Here is a 25502-nt window from a genome sequence, read left to right as displayed (position 1 = left end):
TGAAGCAGCGAGCTGGGGCCAGCAGCTGCTGTCCCTTGCCCTGGGCACCACGAGAGTCCCACAGGCAGCCCTCACTGCTTCCCCAGGTATCTGCAATCCCGAGGGAGCCATGGGAATCAGACCCTGCCACTGTCCTCATCTGACCCACTCCGCCCCTAGAAAGGCCAAATCTGGCTCCCAGCAAGCTCCTCCCGTGTCCCTGCTCCCCAAAGAGGAGAAAACGGGTCATTTTAGCTTGGCACAAGGACACACATGTTGAGACACCAGGAGCCAGCAGCTGAAAGTGCTTCCTTCTGAGCCCTCCCAGGGTCCCCCCAGCCCGTGGGACAGCACCTGCTGCAGTCCCAGAAGTGCAGCTTCCAGCCCAAATCCAGGAGTCTGGAAAGGCTGCACTATTTGCACCCCAGGGTGAGGAGGTTGAGCTCCATCAGCAGCCCTTCCCTCCCTACAGTCCACCTTGCACACCTCCTCCTCCTCCTCCCTGGGGGAGGAAGGCTCAGGCTGCAGGCGCTGGCAGTGGGACACCACCAGATCCCCTGGTTGCCTCAGCCAGACACTCCCAAAACCAACACCTCCCCTTCCCCTACATCCATCTGCAGAGATTCACTTTTATAATACCTGGTTTTGGGCAGCACTTCCTCCCACCTCTTTCAGACCAAACGCTTTTGGGCAATTAACTTAATCAGGGATTAATTACCACCATCCCCTGCCCAGCAGGGAGACCTTAAGCACTGCCTCTCTTTGTCTTTTGGGGTCTGGGAGAACTGTGGGGTCCTCAAGAAGGAGGAATTCTCCGGCCTCATCAACTCGCTCCACCCCTTTCCCTGCTCCCAGCGGCCGAGCGCGGAGCTCCATCTGCAGGCACAGCTCTGCCTCCATCACCCCGAAAGCAGCTCCCTCCCCAAATTCGGGCCCTGGCACACGGGTGTTTGGCACATCCCAGCTCCCACAGCTGCTGCCCAGGTACGAGTTTATCTCTGCTCCCCGCTCACCCATCCAAGGTGATGCCCCGAGGCCAGCAGGGGAATGAGGAAAGAGAGAAGGACGAGCTCGGGACCACGGGGCAGGCACCAGGGGGAGTCACAGCTCTGTGCAGCGCCTGCTCAGCCTGTCGTATGGCCAAAGTGCAGGGGACTGAGCTGGTGGGCTCCCAAGGGACACTTAGTCCTGAGCTCCTGGGCTTCCAAAACGTGAGACCCAGCCTGATTTTTGTGCCAGGGAAAGAAGCTGTCAGTGGACACCAGAGCTGGCACAGCCACCAAGCCCTCGCCCATGGGATGCAAAGTCTCCTTCCAGGGACCAAAACCTTGGATGCTGGGGGGAAAAAGCTACTGAGCCCCATCCCATGGGTAGCTTAGTCCTCTCCTGGGGATCAAGACCTTGGGTGCAGCCGCAGCCTCTCTGAGAGCTCTGGTGGTGCCAGGCTGGGACGGAGCTGGCGGGGGCTGAGATGCCAGGTCTATCAAGGGCTGTTTTTCAGTCCACATCCTCCCAGCCCTGTGAGCCTTGGCAAGGTCATGCTTTTAACCTTAAATAAATACCCTTTCCAGGATATCTCACTGTTTGCACGGCCCAAATGGCCACTTCAGGCCCCAGAACACTTCCCCCTCGTGCTGAACAGCTCCGGGAAGAGGCTGGATCCCGTCTGGTTAATCTGGCTGATCTGTTTGCATGGCACAGGCCGGACGACGGCGAGACGGGGAAGGCAGAGCCCTGGGTCATGCACCGACTGCGGGGGAGGCATTGTGGACAATGCTTGGTCTTATCCAGGCTCTGTGCTGGTCTTATCCAGGCTCTGTGTTGGTCCAGTGCTGCCCTGCACTGCCCCGACACCTCCGCATGGAAGTAGCTGAATGGCAAAACCCCACAAAGGACAAACAGAAAGGGGTTGGAGGCTCCACACCCTCAGTGTCATTCTCACCATCTTTTTCATTGCTGCTATATTTTTCTCGTCCATTTGACCCTAAGATGGGTGCTGGAGGGGTTGTAGGTGGGGAATTGCTCTGCTAAACCTGTGATGTTCACCCGGGGTGAGAACACCTGGGATTTACCTGCCAGGAGCAGCTAGGTATGGAGACATCAACCTAACTCCTCACTCTGGCAAGCTTTGGGGGCCACATGGCATTGTAGAGCCTGAATCCTCCTGGCTCTGGGGTTGGGACAATGGTCCTCTGTGTCCTGGCTAGGCCAGAGTGCTGCTGTGCTGCAGGGATAGACCATGAATAACGCTGCATTTGCAGAGTGGGGACAGACCCTTGGGACAGACTGACAGAGTGGGAGATTCTTCCCTGCATGGAGTTGAACGCAGGCCTGGTATCAGCTGTGCTACATGTCCAAACACAACCACCTCCCCTCTTCCCTTTCTAGTAGTCACCTGCAAATACAAGAATCCCAAAGCTCAGGGATAAGCTTACCCTTGGGAAGTAATTTCTTTACTTCCCAAGGCTGCATGAGACTCACAGCAGTGGCTGGTGAAGGGAGGTTTATTCAAAGCACATGAAAACCAAACCCAACACAAAGTCCTGCCCTGAGCCCTTGGACATCGCAGCCCAGGGCTCAAAGCCACAGCACCAAAACCCACCTTTCCCCATGAGCACCCCCAAAGCCTCTGGGGCTCACTGCTTATCCATCACCAGCATATCCTGATACCATACCTAGGCTGTGTTTTCAGTTTTATCACTGCTTTATTCACTGTAGTTTTATTCACAACTGCTTTATTCACTGTATCAGCAGTGAATAAAGCAGTTGTCATCCACCCCTGCTCCAGCCCAGTTTAAAATCCAAAGCCTGGCTGGAGGTGTCAACTAATCACAGACTTCCTCCACTTAGCAGCTCAGGGCCAAGGTAATCATTGGTTTGGATGCCTCTGCTCTTGCCCCGACCGAAACTGCTTGCCCCCACCCGTGTCCCTGGCGTCACCGCCTGGCCGGGTGTTACCCAACGCAGGTGCACAGTGGAGATGCCAGGGGCTCCCTCCCTCTCCACTGCCATAATGCTGAGCCTGCCACTAACAGTGTCACCAAGGGATGGCTGAGTCTTCTCTCCTGCCAGCCTGCCAGGTCTTCTGTAATGCTGAAGTTCTGTGGGGTCCTGTCCTGGCAAGGATCAGCCCTGAGGAGGGAACCAGCCATGGCTCCAGTTCCAGTCAGCAGCCAGTGATTGGAATTATGCTCCTGGACACAACCCTACACTTTCAGTCCTCAAAAATTAAATATGTTTCTCCTTGTAAACATGGCACTACCCAACCCCAGCCTTCCCAGTTCCCAGGTGCCCTTCTGGTCCCAACCAGAGCCACTGGGGCTGGCCACACACAAGTCCCCGCAGGCAGGCACCCGGGCCAGCAGTTCCCTATCAGACACCCACACAGCATTTTTACCACTCAGTGCAGGCAGCGTAACTCCAGGCTCCATCCTCTGCCCTCTCGAGGAAAGAGGGACATTTCCAGCCTCCTCAGTGTGCAGAAAGAGGATGTGGACCCCAGGATGGCATTAGCCATCACTTGCCACCTTGGGCTGATCTGTGACTGAGCAAGGGTGGTTTGCCAGGGTGGCTGAGTGTTACTACCTGCAGCTGCTTTTGGGGGACAGTTCTCCCTGCCAGCTTCCACTGCTGGCTTCACATGCCAGAAGGGAAAGGAGCGGGGAGGGAGTGCAGGGCTCAAGGCCGAGCGCCTCTTCCTTTCTCCCCCAGGTGTTTTTGAACAGGCTCTGCTGGGGCTGTTGCATTTGCCCAGTTTAAGAAACCAGAGCTAAGGTGGGTACTGACCAGTAGCTGTGTCTTTACTCTGTTCCTGTTCTTTGTAGTATCAGCATACCTTAAATTCATGGAAACCAGGAATTCCTGCAAGACAGAAAGCTCCCTGCTCATTAAGAAGCCCAAGTACAGCTTTAACTGGCAAGAGGAGAGATTGCATGATGCAGCCCTTGCACCTGAGATGGGCACTGCCCTCCTCTGGGCATGTGCCCATGCTTCTCCCCAGCATGGCAGGGTGGTGCCAGCCTGGGTGCAAACAGCAATTAGGTGCCCTGGTGCCCAGGCAGGTGCCCGGTCCCACGCTGCTCCGGCCGCAGGGCAGGTGAGGGCAGCCAGGCCGTGATGTAACCGCCGTGCCCGGGAGGCAGCGCTGGAAGGGAGCGAACGCCCGCCCGGGCTGGCAATCCAGAGTGCTGCGTCACTCCTGCAGGCTGGAAAGTTGGTTGGGAGCCAAAGGGCTGCCCAAATCCAGCTGGACTCCAAGAATGCATCCCCACCTCGCCGGTCTCGCGTGGCTGTAACCTATTTCCCACTTTTGGCTGCTGCAGAGAGATTATAGTTGAGCTGAGGGGATGAGGAGAGGGTCTGTCTCAGCTCCATCCTGCTGCCAGGCCTAGGGAGACATCCAGCCAGCACCCAGTGTGTCCACTTTGTCCATTACATCCTTCCCAGTTGGCACAGGCAGCCCACCAGAGCCCTGCTGAACTAGGCACTCACCAAGGGCAGTTTTTGTTTCTTCTTCCAAGCGAGTGCCCAATGCTCCCTGCCATCCAGAGGGATAACTCACATGCTACCTGGCAGCTATTTCATCAGCACAGCCAGACCCATACAACCAGTTAGCTTGGAAAAACACGATTCTTCTAATGATACCTTTGGAGAAGTGGTGCTCTGGATCCCAGTCGACCAAGGGAATATCTGGAGGAGCCCTGAGGAGGTTGTGGGGCAGCTCTGGCTGGCACATGGCTTCAAACCCAGTCCTGCCAGCAGCACTGGGTGAAGAAGCTGCCTTCCATCCCCAGTGCCTTAAAAACAGCATTCTTCAGCCCACTAAGAAAACACAAGCACCAGGAAAGCTGCTAATCCTCCAGCTGGTTTTCCCATGAAAGAAAAGTCTCCCTGGCCCCATTCCTCCTGCTTTTCCCCTCCCACTGTAAGCCATTGCAGGTAAATCCAATGTGCTGCTCCTTAATCCCAGCCTGGGGAAGCAGGAGCCACCCTGACCTAAGCAACCTACCTCACTGGTGCATTTTATTACTGACTTCAGCCAGGTCTTGCTGGGATCAGGGTCAGCAGCAGCCAGAGCTCACTGGAGGGAGGGCAAAGTGGGGCACAGCAAAAGAGGGAGGAGGCCCACAAAAAAAAAAAAAAAAAAAAAAAAGAAAAAGTAGGGAATAGAAACCAGGTTAGGGCTAAACTGTGGGTGTAGAGGCTGTTGTGGCTGGTAGAGCTGCTCTGCCAGCCATGGGGACCAGAGGGCCTCCAAGCCATCCTCAGCATCCTCACCAGATTTCCAGGGTTTTCCATCCTCTGGTTCTGGGAGTTGCTGTGCTGGAGGACTTAGGGAGAGCAGGACTACAGGGATGAGGCAGGGTGCAAAATGAACAAGAGCTCAGTCCTAAAGCCATCACTTCATCCTGCAAGGGCTCTTCTGGTCCATCAGATGGCCATGTGGCTCCAGAGGGTCCTTGCTGCCCCAGAAGTGTCAGACCTGGACAGTGACACATCAGGAATGGTGACTTAGAGAGCACTTCTGCAGCAAAAGTAGGGTTTGTTTTTACCTTTCTTCCCTATTGGGAAGAGAACAATCAACAATGAGCCAAGCTTGGCACAAGGCAAGATAAGGCTGGCCTCCTGCAGTGCCTACGGTGGCACCATGAGCGTCACGGGGCCCTTGGCACAGCCCAGAGGGTTCCTCTGAAACACACACAGGGCTCACAAGGTGCCCAGCACCATCCTGGCACCTGCCAGCCCAGGAGGCCCAAGGGCAGCTGGATCCACTGGAAAACACAGAAGGCATCTTGTAGTCACATCCCTGGCTGGGCCATGGCCAGCTGGAGGCAGGCAGGGAGCTGATAGCAAAATTTACCAAGAGAGGCCAGAGGCAGTTCTGGGAATAGCCCTGCTGCCCAGCCTGAGCCCGCTTCCAAGAAGGATGTTTCTTTCTAGCACGTGGCAAAGGTGATATCCTCAGAAAACTGGGAAATTCGCTGGAAGAAAGGTGACTAAGACTCATGTTTTGTTGGAAAAAGAGGTGGAACCAGCCTCCTTGAAGTTCATGGGAAATCTCAGGTTCAGCCTGAGCATGGATTGATGGCTTTTCCCAATCCCACAGGACAACTTGTCACCTAGGAATGCACTCCATCTGCTCCAGTGGGAGAAAACTTTCTGTCAACCATAGAAAAAATAGCCCTATAAGCTCTGCTTTCCCCTAGCAGTAGGTCTCCCTTTCCCATAGTAAAAAGTCCTCTGGGCAACAAAATTAACCTTTCCAAAAGACAAGCCCACAGTGATGTTTTGAGTGGGTTCCCGTGCCCATTCCCTGTCCCATGGGAGTGCAGGGCAGATTGCCCTCAGTCCCTTGGGAAGGCTCTTCTGGTGGCAGGGCTGGTGGGGATCCAGGGTGGGGAGGACATCTGAGGAGAGAGAGTCAGGTCTGCCAGCTCCCACCCCTTCTTTACATACATCATAATTTTGGGAAGGAACAGTGTAAAAAGGTAATTCTTTTAGCCTTCAGCCCCATCACAGTCTTATCTTGCTGTCAGGGCTGGCACAGTCCTTGGCATCACCTGTCCCTGGGGTGGTGAGAAAGCGAGGTTGTGGTACCCTTCAGAGAAGAAGACACCTATTCCATGTCACCTCCTCCAGCCCCTGGTGTCTGTGGGATCCTGGGGCGGGCTGGGGACCTGCTCATACCCCTGGCATGGAAAGCCACCCAGGCTGCACTGGCTGATCTTCCCTTGGGAAAGGCGGTGTGAGCACGTGGCATCCCTGCCCGGCCGAGCAGAGCAGCCCCGGGCCAGGTGAGTAACACCTTCAGCTGCTGCCTCGAATACCGGGGGCTGATCTCTCACCTGGTGCCGGCTGGGAGGAGCCACGGTGCTCCTCTGGCACCGGGGATCCTACCTTGGCACCTCCAAAATGCCTTCTGGGGAGGGCCAGGGAGCCCTCACTGCCTCCCCGGGTTTTGTGAGGGATGCCCAGCACAGGCAGGGCTGTCCCTGTTCCCGTAGGTGTTGTTCTGGAGCCGGAGCAGGGCTCTGGTCACAGACACGCCGATGTTGCTCCCAGCTCCCTGCCTGCCCGGCATTGTATTACCTCTTACATCAGGCAGTGCTGGGCCAGCTCCTGTCCCAGCATATCCTGGCCCGGCACTGCCTCCAGTCCTGGGACACAAAGCTCCGGGGTCCCACTCCCTGGGGATCCCTGCATCTTCTGAGTACCCTGGGGCCCTCCATCCTGCAGCCCTCCCTCAGGGATGCTAGCACGTGCTGTCACCTGATCCTCACTGTCACTCAAGGATGCTCATCCTCCACCTCAGGACCTTTTGGGGAACACAAAGCAGCACTTGTCATTGTTTGTGAAAGCAACTGGGGGGTGGGGGCAGAAAGGAAAAAAAAAGAAAAGGGGAAAAAAAAGGGAAAAAAAAAAGCTTGCTTTTTTGCTTTTCCCAGGTGAGAGGAGAGGAGAAGGGGCAGGATGTGGTCAGAGCTGATCCCTGACCAGCAGTGGAGATGAGTCCAGCACATCCCATCACAGTCTGACAGGTGCCCATAAAGCCTCCACCTCCTCAGCCATCTCTGGCCTGCTTTCCAAACCCGACTGTCCGGGTTTCAGGGTGCTGGAGGGGTGCCAAAGCACCAGGACAGTGGGGTGAAGGCATTCTCTGGCACTAAAGCAGGCGGGACACCATGCCAAGAACAGCACCTGCTGTTCACCTCCCCTTCCCAGCCCCCGAAACGCGAGCAAAGCCCCTGGGGAGATGCTGTCGGTGCGTGTCAGCGAGTGCCCTCGAGGGCTGTGCAGCACCCATGAAATCACAGCCGGGCCCACTTCCCTGGGCAGGGGTGGCCGAGCTCGAACACCGCCACCGAGCACCCACCGAGCCCGGACACCGCCCCTCGGGCATCCCTTGAGAGCGTCCCGATGCCGCAGGGTTGGGTTCGGAGCCGGGCGCTGTTATGTAAAGCAGCACGAGAGTGGCGGGGATGAGCTGGGCTTTGTAGGTCGGAAAATGGAAGTGCGGGGCAGTTCGGGGACTGGGCTGGGTCAGCTCGTGAGTCAGTGGCAAAGGAGGGACCGGCGGAGCCTTTATTAGCGGTGAGGGGTGGAGCGAGGCTCCGCAGGCAGGCGAGCAGCGCCGAGCTCCGGCACCGACGGAGCGGGGGTCGCCCTCCTCCCGCCCGACGCGGTCCCCGCGCCCCGGCCCGCCGGCGATGCGGCCCCAGCCCCGCTCCTCCTCCTCCTCCTCCTCCTCCTCCTCCTCCTCGCCGTGCCCCTGAGGGGCCGCTCGCCCCCCGCCGCAGCCCCAAACGCCCACGGCGCAGCCAGAAGGCGGTGATGGAGCAAGGTCAGTGAAACAGGTTTCTCCTCCCGGATCCCTGGAGCAGGCGTCCTTCCTGCGCCGGCTGGGGAGCTGCGGAGTTGTTGACAGCGGCTCTCGTTAGCTCGGTTATTGAGCGGGGCCGAGGGCTGGGCTCCCTGCTCCTCCGCAGGTAGCGGCTCCGATGGGGTCATGGATGCCCTGTGCAGCTCCCCGTCCCTCTCCAAGTGGGCAGCCGTGCTGCTCAGCTTTCCCTGGCCTCGTGGGACCCCAGGGGATCCCCCTGCCCCGGGAAGTCTACTCCACAACACTGGTGGGGTCAAGGTGCTGAAATAAGGGGTGTTGGTATGGGAGGTCTGCAGCGCCAGGGATGTAGAAAGGTTTGGGGGTGGCATCCCCATCTGACTCTGGTGCTGTGAGCTGCAGCCACCCCGGGTCAGCCGAGCCTCAGTGCCACACTCAGGGGTTGTTTGTGGCTGTGGAGAAGTACCAGGCTATGGGTTTTCAGACATAAAAGGCAGCACCAGGCTGTCTTCCAGAATCCGCCTTCTGCCCTGTTCAGGCCTTTTGGCATTCTGAAATTCCTGCACATTCCTCTACAATGGTCACCAGCACTGCCCACAGCTGATGGCACTGTGCTCCAGGGATGGGGATGTGTCAAGTCCAGCCATCCCAGACATGGATGCATTTCCAAAACAGCCAGAGAGCCCAGGGCAGTGTCCTGGGGGGGGTGAGCATTGGTGACAGTCCCAGGCTCTGCTTGGACATGGTCATGCCTGCTCAGTTTTGCTGTTTCCTGGGGTAGAGATAATGGATGGGAACAAAGGGATGTTGTGGCAGACAGATCTGTCGCTGGCGCCTCCTGCGAGGGCAGAGCCCGTCCTTGGACCAGAGCAGCGTCGTGCTGAGCCTGCTGCTGCCTCTGCCCAGGCAGCGGTGGCTGCAGCCTCAACAGAGAGGAGATGGGACCCTTGGAAATTCCATCCATGCTTGCTTACTGTCTGGGTTTAGGTGGTTTCTGGGCTGGATGCCACCCTGGCAGCCCTGCCCTTGCTGCTCCAGCCAGTGCAGTTCCATGGGGAACTGGGTGGCCCAGCCTTCACCCAGGTGTCTCCTTTGGTGATGGCTGCTCCTGGTCCCACCTGGACTTTCTGGGCTGGGTGCCTCGGTTGGCTGTGTAGAGTGCTGATGTGTTAGAGCTTGGTGTCCTGCAACAGGAAGATATAGTTGTTGTTAAAGTACAGTCTGAAATGTTAAAGCTTGGAGATCAGGAGCAGCAGGAAGGTTATCTCTGTCACTCCAAGAAAGTGAGGGATAATGATGAAAGCTGGGGTCACCACAGCCCTCAGAGCCACCCTGGAGCTCAGGTTCTGTGAGCAGGGATCCCTGGTGCCTGGGCAGGCAGTGCCACAGTACATGCAGAGACAGTCATTGGCCTGGCCCCACACCAGCCAAGGGTCCCACAGCCCCCTCAGTGCCTTTGCCCCCAGCAGAGTGTGCAGAGCAGCATGTATAGGCCATCCAGAGCATCAGTCCTGCAGTGCAGGTGTTTGCCCCAGGTACAGCATGGTCACAGCTACCAGCACTGCTCAGGAGTCACTGCTGGTGTTGTCTCAGCTTCTGAGGGTTCCCCACCTGCCATCACCCCTGGGACCCACGTGTCCCTGCTGAACTGACCCTTTGTTCACACAGAGGATGTTGTGGTGCTGGGGCTGTGCCTGACTGCTCAGAGTTCTCACCCCAGCACGTGGAGTGGCACAGAGCCAGCTCCATCACTGGGCTCAAGTCAAGTCTTCCTAAAATAGTTCCCCAGTTTCAGTTTCCCTGGAGCAGTGTTTCTGTGAGCCCATCCTCAGTGCTGGTTTCAGGGCTGTGCCAGAGCCTGGGTGTCACAGAGGGCCAGGCATGTTCAGCAGCTGGGGTGATGTCCTGGGTGATCAGCTGGAATGCTCAGGTGGTGTCTGTGCTCCAAGCATACTTTCTCCCAGCAGTACTGTCAGTGCCCATTGGGATGGATCCAGAGTGGGCCCAGGGCACTCTGGTGGGTGATGCCTCACACCTTTCTCTGCCCTGGCTCCCGCCTGGGATGCTCAGTGCTATCTGCAAGTGTGGCTCTGTGCTCCTTCTTGGGAGCAAGCCAGGATGATGGGTACAAGGACAATGGGTACCAGGGAGTTCACACCAGCCCTGAAAAAACTGGTGTCAGAATCCATGGTATTGCTTGATATTTTGCTAGTACTTATAAATTGCATTAAGTAGAAAAATTATGAACTGCAAATGTAGAAAATTACTTTCCCTGTTAATTCTGAATTCAGAATAAATTCTGTAAATTCTTAAGTCAGAATTTAAATAAAATGTCCCTCAGCTTCTCCCACTTTCCCAGTTCACTCAGCAACTGTCACTGGGAAGACATGCTGAGCTGTGTCCATAATCCTGCCTTTTGGGGCACTTTGGTTTTGGGAATAGCCATGGAGACTCCCAAGAGCAGTTGCAAGGCCCCTGTGAGGTGCTGCATCCAACCCAGGCCATATCAGTGCCAAATCCATCCCTGTGCTGGGCTGCCAGAGATCACCATGCAAGGCTCAGCAAATCCAGAGCATGCAGGAGGTGCTCTGCAACAATCCCCTTGCCTCTGTCCTGGCCATGCACCTTCCTGTAGCCATGCATTACTCAGCTGCTGGGCCAGGAAGTGAATCCCTGGTGGGATGGGCAGGAAATAGTTAAGCAAGTGGGGTGAAATGGCCCATGCTGGCCTGGCAGGCCCTAGACCCCAGAGTCACCCTCCGGTGTGGACACCATGGCTGTCACCAACTCCGGGTGAGCCTGGGGAAGAGGAGCACTGGGCAGGGCTGAGGGCAAGATGCTCCAGCCCAAGTAAAATGCCTCCCCCTGGGCCTCTCTGCCTGTAGGAGCTGTCTGGTGTCCTGTGGGTTCTACCTGGTATCCTGTGGTTGATGTCCTTTCTCAATTCCCATAGCAGTCCCACATGGCGAGGCCGAGCACATGTGCCATCCGAGGGCAGCAGCCATAACCAGGTGCTGCCAGAAGCCTGGAGAAGCAGCCATGTCCCCACAGGCCAGACCCAGCAGCCAAGCAGAAATGCTGCAATGCTGCCTGCAAGCCCACATCTCCAACAACACCACTGTATGAGCTCAGTCTTGCCCAAAAACCTCCCCTGCTCTATCTCCACTCCAGACCCTGGTGTGGGTCTGAGTGCTAATGAGTGCAAACATAACTCCCCTTGCAGCAGCTGCCTGGGGATAAAGGCAGGGCCTGGGAATCAGCATCACTTTCGTGAGCAATGGTCCTTCAGTGGAGGAGCTGTGGCTGTCCAGTTCAAGGATGAAGTGTCCATGCCATGCCTGGGCCACGGGCATGGCCCATTGGCCTTTCTCCACTCCCTACACACCACCTCCAACACTGTCAGGGACAAGGAAACATGTGTCCAAGCTAAACCCAGGGGACTGGTTTTGCTGGGAAGCCCCATTTAACACAGACACAGGGTGGTTTGGGGTTTGTGGCTTGGGGTGTTACAGGACAACCATCCCCAGGATCACTGGTTCCCTTATGGGGACTTGCTGCCATCCACTGCAGGACCTGCCCTGTGTCTGACTGCTCTGGTGCCACAGGCAGGGACAGTGTTTGCTCCTTGGCAGCAGTGGGTCGGGGAAACCTGCTGCCTGGCTGGGTTTCTGTTTGGGAGGGTATTTAAGGGTGTTCTCCAGGGTGTGCCAGCCCTGGCCTCCACCCTGCTTTCACAAGCGCCCTCTCCAAAAGGAGCTTGTTATTCTCGGTCATGGAGTGTAATGAGCACCGTGAGGTTCCCCGTGGAAGCTCTGATGGGCAGAGCAGCCATAGGGCAGTTGAGCTCTGAGAACCTGGGGACAGCCACGTTCCCATCTCATGCTCCATCATGAGCCCAGTGTGATGGTGCAACCCAGCTGGATGGGGGGCTTGGAATGCAGGAAACATCTCTTTGGCCAGGGCTTTGGATGTTGTGTCCTGCAAGGGCTGTGGCCCCACACCTTGTGGGACAAACTTGGCTGGAAACCATGGACCCAACCTTGAGACAAAGAACACGCATGAGATCCAAATGCAGGTGCTTGTTCTGGAGATTTTGGGGCCAATGACAGCCCCCCCATGTCCACAGACCATCCTCCTCATCCCACAGAGCCCATCTCTTGGGCTCTGCCACACTGCATTGATGTCACAGCACAGTTTTGCTCTCTCCTTGTGTCATGGAGGTGACCACATTGATCTCAGGGCTTGGTGATCCCAAGTGGCATTTCTGGGCTTGGTCTTAGCTATGCAAGGACATGTCCCATGGCACTTAGGTACTGTCATGTCACCAAACCTTTCACTGGCTCTTTGAAGGAAAGACAAGTTGGGAGAAAGGATCTCTGCCCACATCAGCTCAACATCAGCAACTGGTTGGGTGCTCCGAAGCAAAACAGCAAAAGTCAGGGAGTGTGCACACCCCAGGTGCCTAGACCTCTGAAATACCCTCCCTATCCCAGTGCCTGGCCTGCTAAAGTCTCCAGTGGGTGCCAAGCCAATAGATCCACTTCTCTTTGTCATCTGCTCAGATAAACTGGTTCCCATTGCATGGGAGTGGTAATGGAGTGAGCCATGGCAAATCACTCCCCTCCTGCACCCTGCACAGACCCAAAGGCACAATCCATCCCCAGGGAAACTGGGGCTGGAGACTGGTTCATGGTGGGCAGCTGATGCGCTGGCAGTTACCCAGAGAAGGGGCAGAGGGCTTGGATGAGGTTCACATGTGCATGAGGAACAGGGTGAATTTAGTGATCACAGCCTCATGTGAAAACTGTCCCGAGGGTGCAGGTCCTGCGGGCAGCAGTGGATCCCAGCGGGCTGTGGGCCCTATCATGCTCTCCCAGACCTGGTCCCGGCAGAGGGAGCTGTGACATCAGCCAAGCCATCGCTCTCCCTGCTGGGCCACCAGCCCTGGGCTTTGGGAAGGGACCAAAGAAAACAGTGCTGGGGCCGGGGTAGTGCAGCCTTCTTGGAGAACTCACTGACTCAGCACATCTGATTGCTCACCCTTTTGCCTGTACATTGAGCCAAGAGTTATTCAGAACTTGTAATTCCACATATAAATGCACTGTTAGGTCCTAAAAAATGCTTTAGAAAAATGGAACCAGTTTACATCTGTGCAGAAAGATCTCAGACCCTCAGTGCAGTGATGGTGTTTAGGGGATGCCAGAGCATCTCTGTGTGCAGTGGCTTGAGGCTGGGACCCCACACTCTACTGGTGGGGATTCAGGCATTGGGGAGCAGCAGGGCAGAGAAACACCTGAGTATTTCTAACTTGCAAAGAGTAATTTTCCTCCCCTACACCCACACACCCAGGGCAAGCACAGACAGGGAGCAACACAGCTGCTTCACACCAAACAAATCCCCATCTTCCAACCAGCATAACCACGGCCTCTGCAGTTCTAAAGGGACTAAGTGTGGTCCAAATCCCAGCCTGGCCTGGGATGAGCACACACAAGTCATTCCTTATCATTTGCATCCCTGAGATGAAGTGGATAAGCAATGCCAGTAACGTGTGCAGCATTTTTCTGATCTGACAGTCTGCATCACAGCCTGAACAGGCACTTTGCCAATACCCCATGTCACAGGCTGCTGACTCTCCCTCAGTAGGATATGTCACTGCCCATCCTGCTGCCGCACCACAGAAACTCCTGCAACCCAGGAGCCATTCATAGATCACATGTAAAATAGCACAGCAGGGCTGGGAGTGCACTGGTGAGTGGGATAGGTCTGTGGAAACACCTGACACTGTGGTTCAGAGCTGTGCTTGGAGCACTGATGCATCAGGGATGCTCAGAAGAGGCTCTGGGCAGCAGCCTGGTGCTCTGCTCAGTACTGGGAGATTGCTGGATTTCAGAGACAAGGTCCTTTGCACACAAACTGCTGACACAGCTCAGTGCTCTGGAGAGATGGGACAGAAACATTGGTCTGTGAAATAACCATTTGACCACTGGAAGGCAACTACCAACATGTCCGAAGCAACATCTTCATTCTTGATTTTGCCCTCAAGACAGCACTGACCAGACTCACAGACCTGTTGGGCACCAGCTGGCTAAAGTCATGGCTGGCACATCTCAGACTGAGACCATGGCCATCAGAACTCCCTTCCAAAAATATAGCACCAGACAGGATGATGCTTCTCACCAAAGGAGAACCAGAAGAGAGAGCAGAATTCCTAAACCCTCTGCTCCTCAAGCCCAAACCCCAAAACAACCACTTGCTCAGGGAAGAATAGGTTGTAATTATTTATTTTGTGTCCCTTTAAAAATATCACGTTATCTCCTTCCGTTCATGGCTTGGTGTGGTCTCACAGCCTGTGACAGCAGTGTCCCAGCCATCTGTGCAGCTCACTCCTTCCTCCAGTGAGTGGGAGACCATGGTCCCTTGAAGGCTGGCAGGTTGGAGCTGCCTGGTCCACTCTCAGCTGTCATCCCTCTGTGCCAGGTACCACCCGAGAGCATCGCACAGACAGGGAGCAAAGTGAGCGAGTAGTCCTGTGGGACTGGTGGGGATGGCTGTAGCTTTCAGCTGCCCCAGAAAGGGAGTCTCTGGCTTGTGTTTTCTGGCAACTTAGAACTGGGTTTGTTTCTTGAGCATTAAAAAAAAAAAAAAAAAAGATGCTGCTGCTATCTGCAAAGGAAAAGAGAAAAATCTATCAGCACCATGAGGATCCAAGAACAAACTGCACTGAAAGGCTGCAAAAGCAGCACACAGATATCTGAAGGTTGAGAAGCCCAAACAACACAGTGAATTGGAGTGTCAGTGCATGTGGCCTTCCCTTCTCCTCTCTGACAGGTACAGTCCTTTAACCCTACAACCAAACCCTGGAAACACCATAAAACAGCAACAACTCCAACCCACATATGCAATCTTCAGAGGCCTGAGTAAGATCTCAAGCATTTGGGGAAGGATTCCCAAAGTCACCTGGCACTGCCATCAGCCTGGTCCCACCAGGAATTGCGGTTGATTTCCTAATGTCTTCAAAAGGTGAAGAGTCAATACAAGCCTAAGCGTGGTTAAAAATCTCAGCTACATGGACTGAGAAGCATCAGACCACAAAGCAGTCTGCATTCAAATGGGTTATGAAACAAAACAAGGGCTTCACGTTCTGCCCAGTTACATTAAGGTTGTTGAGTAATGAACTAATGCTATTGCCACCTCTCCAAACTCTCATCCTTTCCACATGAGCAGGAATTTGCCCACACACAGAAGTGCTGAGGTTACCTGGACTCCTACTCTTCCAAAGCAGGTTGAAAAAAAGACCTTACATTATCCACATCTGCACCTGCTGAAGGGTTTAACCCCTCAGGCACCCCATCTCCCACTTACAGTTCAGTGTCTACAATGACATCTGGCTTCTCCAGTGTTTGTCGTCTCCTCTGGATGGCATCCACAATCTTTTTCCTGGGGCCCAAAGGGATATTGATGCTCTTCAGGTCATGGTCTGAACACAGCATGAGGGCCTCCAAGTCAATCTTTTCCTTCTTCAGGATGGAGATGAATTCAAACATGTGCAGGGAAGCCAGAAAAGTTTCCAAGGGGCTGGTGTCTGGTTCATCGTCATCATCTAAGCCCAGCTCCACCTCATCCCAGGGCAGCTCCTCGGCGTTCCTCTCCTGCAGGCTGTTGGCACTGCCAATGCTGTCGTTGAGACTTGGCGAGCGCTGCAGGCGGCTCCGCAGTCTGACGCCCATCCCGTCGGCGCCGTCCTCCCCCAGCGCGGCCCCGTCCTCACGGCCGATCCCGAAGAGCCCGCTGCTCACGTAGTTGCGCCGGAACACCATGGTGCCCAGCCCGGGGCGGTTGAACAAGGAGTCATGTCCGGAGTCAGTGCTGACCTCGGAGTGGGCCGAGTCCATGTGCAAACCTGGGTCGCTTATGGCACGGGAGACGGTGTCTTCATCCGTGAGGAACATGTCACGGATATTGCGGCGTGTCCACTCCTTCGGGCTGGCGTACGTGCCCTGCTTCACAAACATGACATCATTGCCCAGCTGCAGACCAGACAGAGACCGCACGCTTTTCCTGCCATCCTCGTAGATCTTGAATGTCCCATCCACCTGCTTCTTCTTCTCTAATTTCTTTTGTATTTTTGTCTTTCCCTTGGCTGTGCCATGGATGGTGGCTTGTGAATATGGCAGGGAAGTTACCATAGACATGTGCTGGAACTTCTTGCTTAAGGTGCTGCTGGAATAGCTGGAAAAGCTCATGGTATCTGAATTATCTGACATCTCCTTTCTGTACCGTTTCTCCATCCTTTCGTGGTGCTTCTTCTGCAGCTTCACACAGTCCTTAATCCTCCTCTCTGCATCCCGAAAGGCCTTGTCCTTCAGTTTGCTCACCAGCTTGGGGTTGAGGTTGCTCTGCTTGGCAGCAATCGAGTCCAGGTACCGCACACACTCCATGTGCCCCTTCATGGCTGCCATGTCCAGTGGGGTGTGATAGTCATTGTCCAGGCACCAGATGTTGGCCCCAAAGGAGATGAGGAAGGAGAGGCAGTTCAGGTGGCCGTTGGCTGCTGCCAGGTGGAGGGGGGTGTTCCCCCAGATGTCACATTTGTCTGGATCACCCCTAGGCAGCAAGAAAATCAACTGTTTAGCATGCAGGGATTGATAACAGACTTCACTGAGACATTCCCAGCTGTGCAGGGACAAATCAGCACCATGAACTGTTGCCTCCTTGCTTGAAATATCAAGTTATGCACCTAAGGTTCCTGCAACTTAATTTTAAAGGGATTTTCTGGAGGGGTGTACTACTGACATGGAATCACATGTCCCACATGCAAGGCTGTGGCAATGTGACTTGGATTTAGGTCTCAAGAAAAATGTGTTCCCACATCAAACCAACTTCTGGAGAAAGGCAAGTCAGGTTCTGAATAGCCCAGAACTGAGATAAAGGGTCTAATTCCACCTCTGACCTTAAGCTTGTTGTAAAATTTCAAATCTCAAATATGCCATTAAATTCTAGTCAGAGTCTGCCTTCAGAACTTGGCTTCATTCAGACTCTGTGGGGGCGTATGCCAAAATGCCTCTTTGTCTGCCACGTCCTGGGTAGGACACCTTGGGATCCCATCCATCCTCAGCAATGGTTCTGAAACCCCCCAGCTGCCATACCTTCCCACCCAGCTGTTCCTTGGCACCTGAGGAAATCTGTGGCACAAAGAGGAATGTTGGCAAGAGAGGATAAGAGTGATTTTGCTGTCATTGGCTTTTGCATTGGGGTTTTGAGGGAGATTTTGCTGTACCATACTTGGTGTCGATAGCACAGCTGGAAGCACGCTGGTATTAGCACATCCAGAGAATCCAGTTTCAGAGAAAGTGCAGATTAGGTTTCTGCACTCCTCAGGAACTGGACACTGCCAGTGGCATCTCCATTCACACTGTGCCAGGCCCTGCCCCAGCAAGCTGCTGGCAGGACACAACCACTTGCCTGCATCTCCTGCCTCCTGTGCCAGAACAAACACAAACCTGGGATTCAAGGGAAGTCTGTCCTCCTGACATTCCTCTGTATTTGTGCTCAGGTGAAACGAGAGAGACTTCACACCCCTGCTGGCACCAGCCCTCTCCCGAGCTGTGTGCTAATGATATGCAGCCAGCAGCAGTATCTGTCAACAGAGCACTCTCCCTCCGTGCACATGGATATGGCAAAGCCTTTTATTAAGGCTGGGCAACTCCACCACCCTCAGGAGCAAGTCCTCGTGGGCAGCAGGGCTCTGGCAGAGCTCTGGCTCAGCACAGCTCCTGCCTGTTCCCACACCACCCTTTCAGTGAGCTCCAGAGGAACCCAGCACTGTTCCTCCTCCACACAAACCTCAGCTCCAGTCCATGGTGACACAAGGAGTGCAGAAGGCAAATCATAGAGTTGAAAGTGACCTATCAAGGATCTTCAGGTCCAACTCCTTAAATGCACACTTGAGACCTTCATCAAAGGTTACTTAACTCCTCACTGCTTTAGGGTCTGTGTTGACAAGAACTGGGAGCAGCAGAGCCCAGAACCCTCTCCCAAATCCCATGAGCTCTGAGCTATGGCTTGTCTGACTTCAAAGAGTCCAAAAACTTCTCCGGAGAAGGAACAGGAGACCACAGGAACAGAGGGACTTCTTTATCCTGCTGCTTTGCACCTTCATCACTTTATGCAAATGCCCAAACCCCAGAAACAGCCTCATCCAGCACATTCATCCCCACACAGGGACACCACTGCCTGCTTGGAACACTGTCCAAGGGGCAGCAGAGACAGCAGAGAGGAACTGCCCAGTCAGTGTAATGCTAAGTTTGCAATCCTTAGGCTTTAGAAAAGCAATAAAGCCTGTCCAGAGGTTAAACGAGATTATTTGCACCCAGAGCATGAACTTCCTAACTTCACTCTCTGAAAGCTGCTATGAGGTGCACTCAGCTTTCTCTGTGGGAGCATGAACAGCAAACTCCATCATAAACAAGTTTTCACTAAATTTACAGAAACATAGTAAGTACAACCTTGAGCTCATTGGCAAATTCAGCAAGTTAATCAATAGGTTTGAAACTCTGTAAGGCCAAAAAACCCACAAACCCTTCAGGACTTTTGAGCCAGAGCCTTTGACATCTCTTATAGAAGGAGAAAAAGGTTTCAAAGATGGGTGATGAAGAGGGGGAAGGCAGGAGATCACAGGGTTGAGGAGCCATGAAGCCAAGAAAAGGAGAGAAGGGATCTGATAGTACTCTGGCAATGCCGAGTTTCCAGGAGCAGTAATTCCCCAGCCCTTGCTTCTACCCTCGTAGTGACATGTCCAGGCTGGGAAATGCATGGGGAGGATAAATATTTGATGAATTGCAAGAGAGGAGTAAATAATTGATGGAGCTGGATTTAAAGAGCCAGTGAACCTGTTCCACATGGAACTGTTGGTACTGGTGGAGAGACTCCAGTGCATGAAGGGCTGTTGGTTTGTTTTGTGTGCTCTGAAAGGGCACTTGTGTGCCTGGCATGTGTGGGCAGGTGAGCCAGGGCACCCCAAGGGTCCCAGTGTGTATGTGGACTCATGATGTGGACAGTGACTAAGCAGTGGACTCACTGGAAACAGTCTTGCCCCCTAAACTAAGTGTGTGGATGCTCAATCCATCAAGTACCTTTTGGAGCCTATTCTCAGGTCTGTCTGGTTCAGGGTGCACAGGGCAAATCAGGGAGCTCTTGGTGGTTTCATATGTGAAAGTCTACTTTCCTCAGAGAGTGAGGGGAAAGAACATCAAAACCAGCTTTTCCTGGTCATTTCCACTGTCTAGAAAGAAGAGTATTAGAGCAAAATTAGATATCCCAGGCCCTCTGCCCTGTAAATGTCTGCCTCAGGCGCTAAAAATGCATCAGAAGGAAAGAAGAATGGTGACTTGCAAAGTAGAGACGTTTGATTCAACTCAGATAATAAACATGAGGCCCTCCCTCTGGCAGGTGTCTGTCTGAGCAAAACTTCACCTCCAGGGTGCTGCACATGAGGAGATGCTGACTGCAGGTTCCACTAAGTGGGAACATATTTTAATAACAGGTGTAAAGTGCAGCACTTCTCAACTTCAAAGCATTTTTGAGCACTTAGTCAACTCCTGTAATAATCATTATTAAAACACTGTTAATTGGGCCCCTTATGTGGACATGTGCATCTCTTGAGTCACTGTGTTTGCACCATGACATGCATGCTCACTCCCTTCCTGCTGGTTTTTGCCCTCTGCTTCTCCCATAGGATTCCAATTAGCTGGGGAATTCAGTGGCACTTACATATGCTCTTCCCTGGCCACATGTGTGAAGTTCCTCTGATAGCAAAGGGCTGGCTCACCCTTGGCTCATGGGTGTGTGTGAGGTATCGGGCCCTCAGATGAGGAACCAAATGGGTGCAGTGTCTCTGCTCCCATAAAATGGTTTTGGATAAAGGAAGAATGAAAAAAATAATTTATGGCTTGAGAAACAATCCCTCACTACCTTCAGCATAGTCAGTCAGGGCAATGACCCAAGCAAAGCCTAGAAAAGAGCAGAAAAGATGAGGTTTTGGGCTCAGAGCAGAGCTTTGGGTCCTGTACATCAAATTTTCCCCAGATAGTGGTAGCCTGAGAATTCAATTGTCCTCCAGGCTCAAATCCCCAAAAATCCAGCAGAGATGCTGTAGATGAGGGTCATGTCAGGGCTCTCTGCCTCTTGTCCCAGCAGAAAGCCAGGCTGGCAGTTCCTGTCCAGGTGGCTGCTCATGCTGGGGCAGTGTCCAGGGCCATGTCTCCTGGTTCAGCACCTCAACGTGCCCAGGGCTCACCCTCGCTGCCAGCAGCCAGCTCAGGTGCCGGAAGCCACGAAGCTGCAACAGAGCCCCACCCTGCTCCTTTGCCTTCCCGGCAGGTTGTCACCCTGGGAAGGTCCCCACCAACACAGCCAGGCTGCCCCAGCTCCCACGTGGCCTCCAGCCCTGTGGGTGCAGAGGGTGCACATCACCCTCACATCACCCTCACATCACCTTCCCGTGCCTTTGCTGCAACCTCCCCTGCAGCCCTGCCCAGCTGGGCTGATGTGATGCCCTCGAGCAGCCTGGCTGATGTCAGGAGCCACCCTCAGCCCCAAACCATGGCTGAGCCACCCGTCCCCTCTGCCACTGACATCCAAAGTATCTGTGCCCCCTGTTTTTGTAAGAAGGGAAAATGAGGACCAGCTCTGCTGAGCGAGGACCTGCAGACACATCCTCACTTCTCCTGCTGTCCACTGCAAGCAAGTCCTGGCTGATCCCAGCCAAGGCCCCCAGACCTGGCTATAACTGGAGCTGGACTGGTGCCTGCCACTGCCACAGCAGTGCCTAATGAAACACACTGAAGAATTACTGTGTCTGAAAAGCTGCAATGCTAAATGCCAGCTTGCCTGCCTCTGCCCAGCCATCATGTTAATTGAGTTTGTTTTCCTCACTGGAGCCCAGCCAGGAGGAAGAAAAAGGCTTTTTGTGTGGCAAACAAGAAGGATGAGCCACTGCTGATCCCTCCATCCCAAACCCTCTCTCTGTCTGTTGCAAAGGGTGCACAGAGGCACAGACACATCACCAGCTGGTAGGGGCAGCACAGTAAGCCTATTTCATTACCCCTTCCATGTCGGTTGGGGCAACAAGCTTCCCTCAAGGATCTACCAAATGATTTCTTTCCCCCTCCTTGTTCCAGCCTCACACCACAATCTGCTGAACACATGTGGATGAGGCTCCTTCACTGATGATAGAGCCTACATGTGTCCATCAGCCTGACACAACCATTAGAGCCATGATTTTGGCTCCCAGGAACCCCCTCCCACAGCCCTGCTTTCTCAGGGTTCCTCTGGCCACCCTCAAAGGGCTTTCATAGCACTCAATGTCCCATCTTGTTTGGGCACTGGTGCCACTGCCCAGCACTGGCAAAGAGATTTTGATGTTTCTTGCTGTCCCAGGACTCCCCATCATCCTGTGTGCTTTGACATCCCTGTGCAACCCAGATGGAGGCTCACCAGCCCCCTCAGGCCCTGCAAGGAGCCAGTCCAGCCCCAAAGCCTCCACGCCCCGAGACACTGCTCCATCCCATAGTCCCACACTCCCACCTCGTAGTGCAGGGCTCTCTGAACCAAAGGAGGAATATTTTGGCAGCAGAGGCCAGAGAGCAATTCTCTGACATTTTGGGATGCTCTGGGGTCCTCCCTCTTGCCTCAGAGTGGTTATAGTGCAGGTGTAATAGTAACATATATAACACAGCATTAAGTATCATCTCTGAACAAAGCTTAAATACCATGGCACATCATCCTGGGCACTGGCAGAAAATTACAGGGTCTACCCTCAGGCTCTCCTGGGTCTTGCACAATTCCACCTCTCTGGCACCCTTGTCCCCAGGCTGGGGCTTTCCTGCCTTTGGCAGACCCAAAGCCAGCTCCAAGGAGCAGGGGTGTGCCTGCCTCCATGCCAAGCACTTTACTGGTCTCTCTGTGGCCCTGGGCAAGGATCTGAAACATGGAGATGAATGCACAAATGCAAACACATCCTGCAGTCCCACAGCCACACACCTTGCTCCACCATCCATCATGTAAAGGGCACTGGGCTTTTGCCAGGCTATTTTCCTTGTCAGGAACAAATGTATATTAGGTTGTTAATTAAACAGCAGCCAAGCTGCACTCAAACACGATTTGAGCCTACAAGGACCTTTTAATCCAATGTGAGTTTACAAAAGCAGCCCTTGGGCTTTGTGGAGAGGCAGAAACTGCTGGCTTAGATGGGGGTTGGCAGGGCAGGCAGTGGTGCTGCAGGGTGTCCTGTGATGGAGATGAGCAATATGAGGAGGTACAGTGATATAAAGAGATTATAAAGTCAGTCCAAAAGGCTTTGCCTTTCTGGAGGGGCATTCATCCATCACTTGAGCCTTCCAGGTTGACTTTTTGGCCATCAAAGAGTAATTGGAACAATTTTTAACTTCAGGCTCTCATCCCCTGAGCATTCCTCCCATGTCTCTCTGGCCCTGGCTCGCAATTTCTGTCCTGACAGGAGCTCTGGACAGGTTTTTGCTGAGCAGAGTCTTTCCTGAAGTACACAGGGAGTCACAGAACCCCACCCAGGGAAGCATCCCAGGGCTCTCAGCCCAGGACCCTCTCAGGATGCTCCACTTGGAGCACTGTCTTGCTCACTCCCTTCCACACTCAGAAATAATCTTTTCCTGAACACACTCCTACTCCATCAGGATTTCTCAAAGCCACTCTGTACACAGCCTTCAGTTCAGGATCCGAAAGGAAATTATTTATAGTGAAAGGACAAGAATGGATGGAGGAGCTCTGCCTGTGAGCACAGCTGGCTGAATGTTTTGCACAAGCAAACCAGAATATCAGGAAATGGCAAAAGCCCAGGAACAGGTGCAGTGGAGATGTGGCTGGTCAGGTACAAGAGCTCTAACACAGCCCAGGGTGGACAACAAATCCCTGCATGGGAACTGACAGGCCCACCAAGCCCAACATGGAGAAGTAAAGCCCTTCCAAGGAGGTGTGACGTCCATCCAGGCTGCTGACTTCAGTACCATCCCATAATATTAGAAATACAAAAATCAAAATCAGCACCACCAATCTCTCAACACAAGGCAGAAACCACTCCAGCTTGGATGGCTTTAAAAGAGGTGCTCAGAAGAGCTATTGGAGCAGAAGGAAGCACTGGGCCATGTCTTTGGGGGGTTAATAAGAACTGGAGTGTCACAGACTGCCCCAGAGGGAGCTAGGAATGGCAGGTCTTGCTTTAGCACAAACCTTGTGTGGTTCCCCCAACACCAAGGTGTAAATCCCCTCCAGTCTGACAAGTCCCCTTAATACCACTCCCACCTCTCCACCATATCCACCTTTAGGAAGCCAAAAACTCTTAAGATTTGGCAGCCCAGGGTGAGGTACAGAGACACAGACCAGTATGGAGCAGGCCCTGTGGGGGAGACTGGGCTTAAAGAAATCTGCTCTTGGAAAACCTGTATTTCCTGGGCTCCAAGTATACAACAAGCTGCCCAGGGGTCACATACTGAGACCTTGCTTTGGGTAAAACAGACAAGTGCCAGCCACTGCCAGCTGGCACTGCATACATCCCTCTGCGAGCATTCTTGGGACAGAGGGAGCAGTAATTTTCTCTACCTCCTCACTTAAAAGGGCTTTTTTCACATCAGCAACACAATGTGTTTATCCTTACAGGACCTGTAAAAGATTACAAAGCACTTGGAAAGGTGAACTCATCCCTACCCAGGGTGCTGCAAGCAGGCTGGGGGCAGGAGCACTTAAAGGGTCAGAGGAGCTGGGAAAACACAGAGCAGTTATGAGGAGTGTTGGATTAGATTCAAAGCACCACAAACAAAGAAAAGTAACAGCAGGGAGGACAGGAGTAGGGGTCTTATAGAAAGAAGCCATAATTTTGTGAGGCACACTGACCTGTAAGCAGAGAAGGGGGAAGAAGGGGGTCCCAGCTACTCTGCTCCTCAGAGCAGCCCCGTGCCCTGGCCAGCACTCACCCTCTGCTGACAATAAGGCGCAGGGCGTCCAGGTTGCCGTGGTAGGCGGCCCAGAGGGTCGGGGTCATGCCATCCTCATCGGGCGAGTTCAGGTCCTTCTTGGTGGCTTCCTTCAGCAGGTCCAGGTAGCCGTCCCGGGCGGCTCGGTGGTACTGGTCATTCATGGTGCCAAGGCGTCCCCGGGCCAGCACATGGGTGCCCAGGGGGCCCGGAGCATGGGCACGGACGCGGGGCAGGGGCAGCTGCCGGGAGGGCCCCACTGGCCTCGCACAGCTCCGCGTACCGGGACACCTGAGAAGTCCTGGCCGGGGAGGCAGGAGCGGTTCCAAGCCCAGCCAGGCAGGCTCCACAGCGCTTCCCCTGGGTCCTAAGCATCCTCCGGCCCCGGCGGCTCCTTGGAACACGCACCAGCTCCACGGCACATTAAAAGCTCCAATTAAGCAGCATCGCTCTGTTGGGCTCAGCACGGGGTCACAGAGCAGCAATTCACCAGGTTTATGTGTCCCCAGAGCAGAGCAGGCTGTCAGACAGGCTGCTGGGTTTATCCTGCCCAATATGCCCTTATTCCATAGCTACTCCATCTCAAGCAAGGGGCAGCAGTAGCCAGAGGAGGAAGAGTGGGTCAGAGGAGCACAAACCCCCACGGCCTCCACTCACAGCACTGTGAGAGCAGGGACCTGGATGGATAATCCTGCTCTGTGTGGAGTTGGCTGAGAGCAGTTTGGTGACTGATTTCAAAGTAATACCAGGGGTGTTCACAGCTCAGTTTTTTCTCACTTAAAACAAAAAAACAAAAACAAAACAAAACAAAAAACCCCCAACCAAACAACAACAACAACAAACCAAAAAACAAAACAAAACAAAACCCAAACGTTTATTTATTTATTTATATCTCTCCCTAGTATCACTAGGACGACAACAGCAGACCCAGTCACCATCCCTATCCCCCATCTATACCCCCCTGCCTATACCCACAGAATTCTGCTTCCCAAGGAACTGCATAACAAACTGTGCAACAGGAATCTGATAAATCAAGGAAACTCGTAAGGGCTGGAAACATTCCCTTTCTCATCTCTTTTCCCTCTCTGGAGACTTGAAAAACCCTGTGTGTAACTCGGTACTTCACTGCGATGTGCAGTGGGTGCAGTGTCTGGCCTCTGGTGTCTTTTATGCTGACACAGAAT

The 25502-nt window shown here is 53.9% G+C and overlaps 1 protein-coding gene across 1 annotated transcript; it reads right to left on the bottom strand.

The window, feature by feature from the left end:
• Nucleotides 1–15675: 15675 nt before the first annotated feature.
• USH1G (USH1 protein network component sans) lies at nucleotides 15676–24575 on the bottom strand. Its single transcript, XM_066565730.1, has 2 exons — nucleotides 24319–24575; nucleotides 15676–16921 (listed from the first exon to the last, which is right to left on the bottom strand). The coding sequence occupies exons 1-2, from the start codon at nucleotides 24480–24482 to the stop codon at nucleotides 15676–15678; spliced, it is 1410 nt and encodes a 469-aa protein (XP_066421827.1). The 5' UTR covers nucleotides 24483–24575.
• Between the last annotated feature and the right edge of the window lie 927 nt (nucleotides 24576–25502).

The sequence above is a fragment of the Molothrus aeneus genome, chromosome 25 (assembly GCF_037042795.1).
Source record: "Molothrus aeneus isolate 106 chromosome 25, BPBGC_Maene_1.0, whole genome shotgun sequence".
NCBI lineage: Eukaryota > Metazoa > Chordata > Aves > Passeriformes > Icteridae > Molothrus > Molothrus aeneus.
The sequence above is the reverse complement of the archived record's forward strand: the minus strand, read 5'-3'. Positions and strand labels throughout refer to the sequence as shown.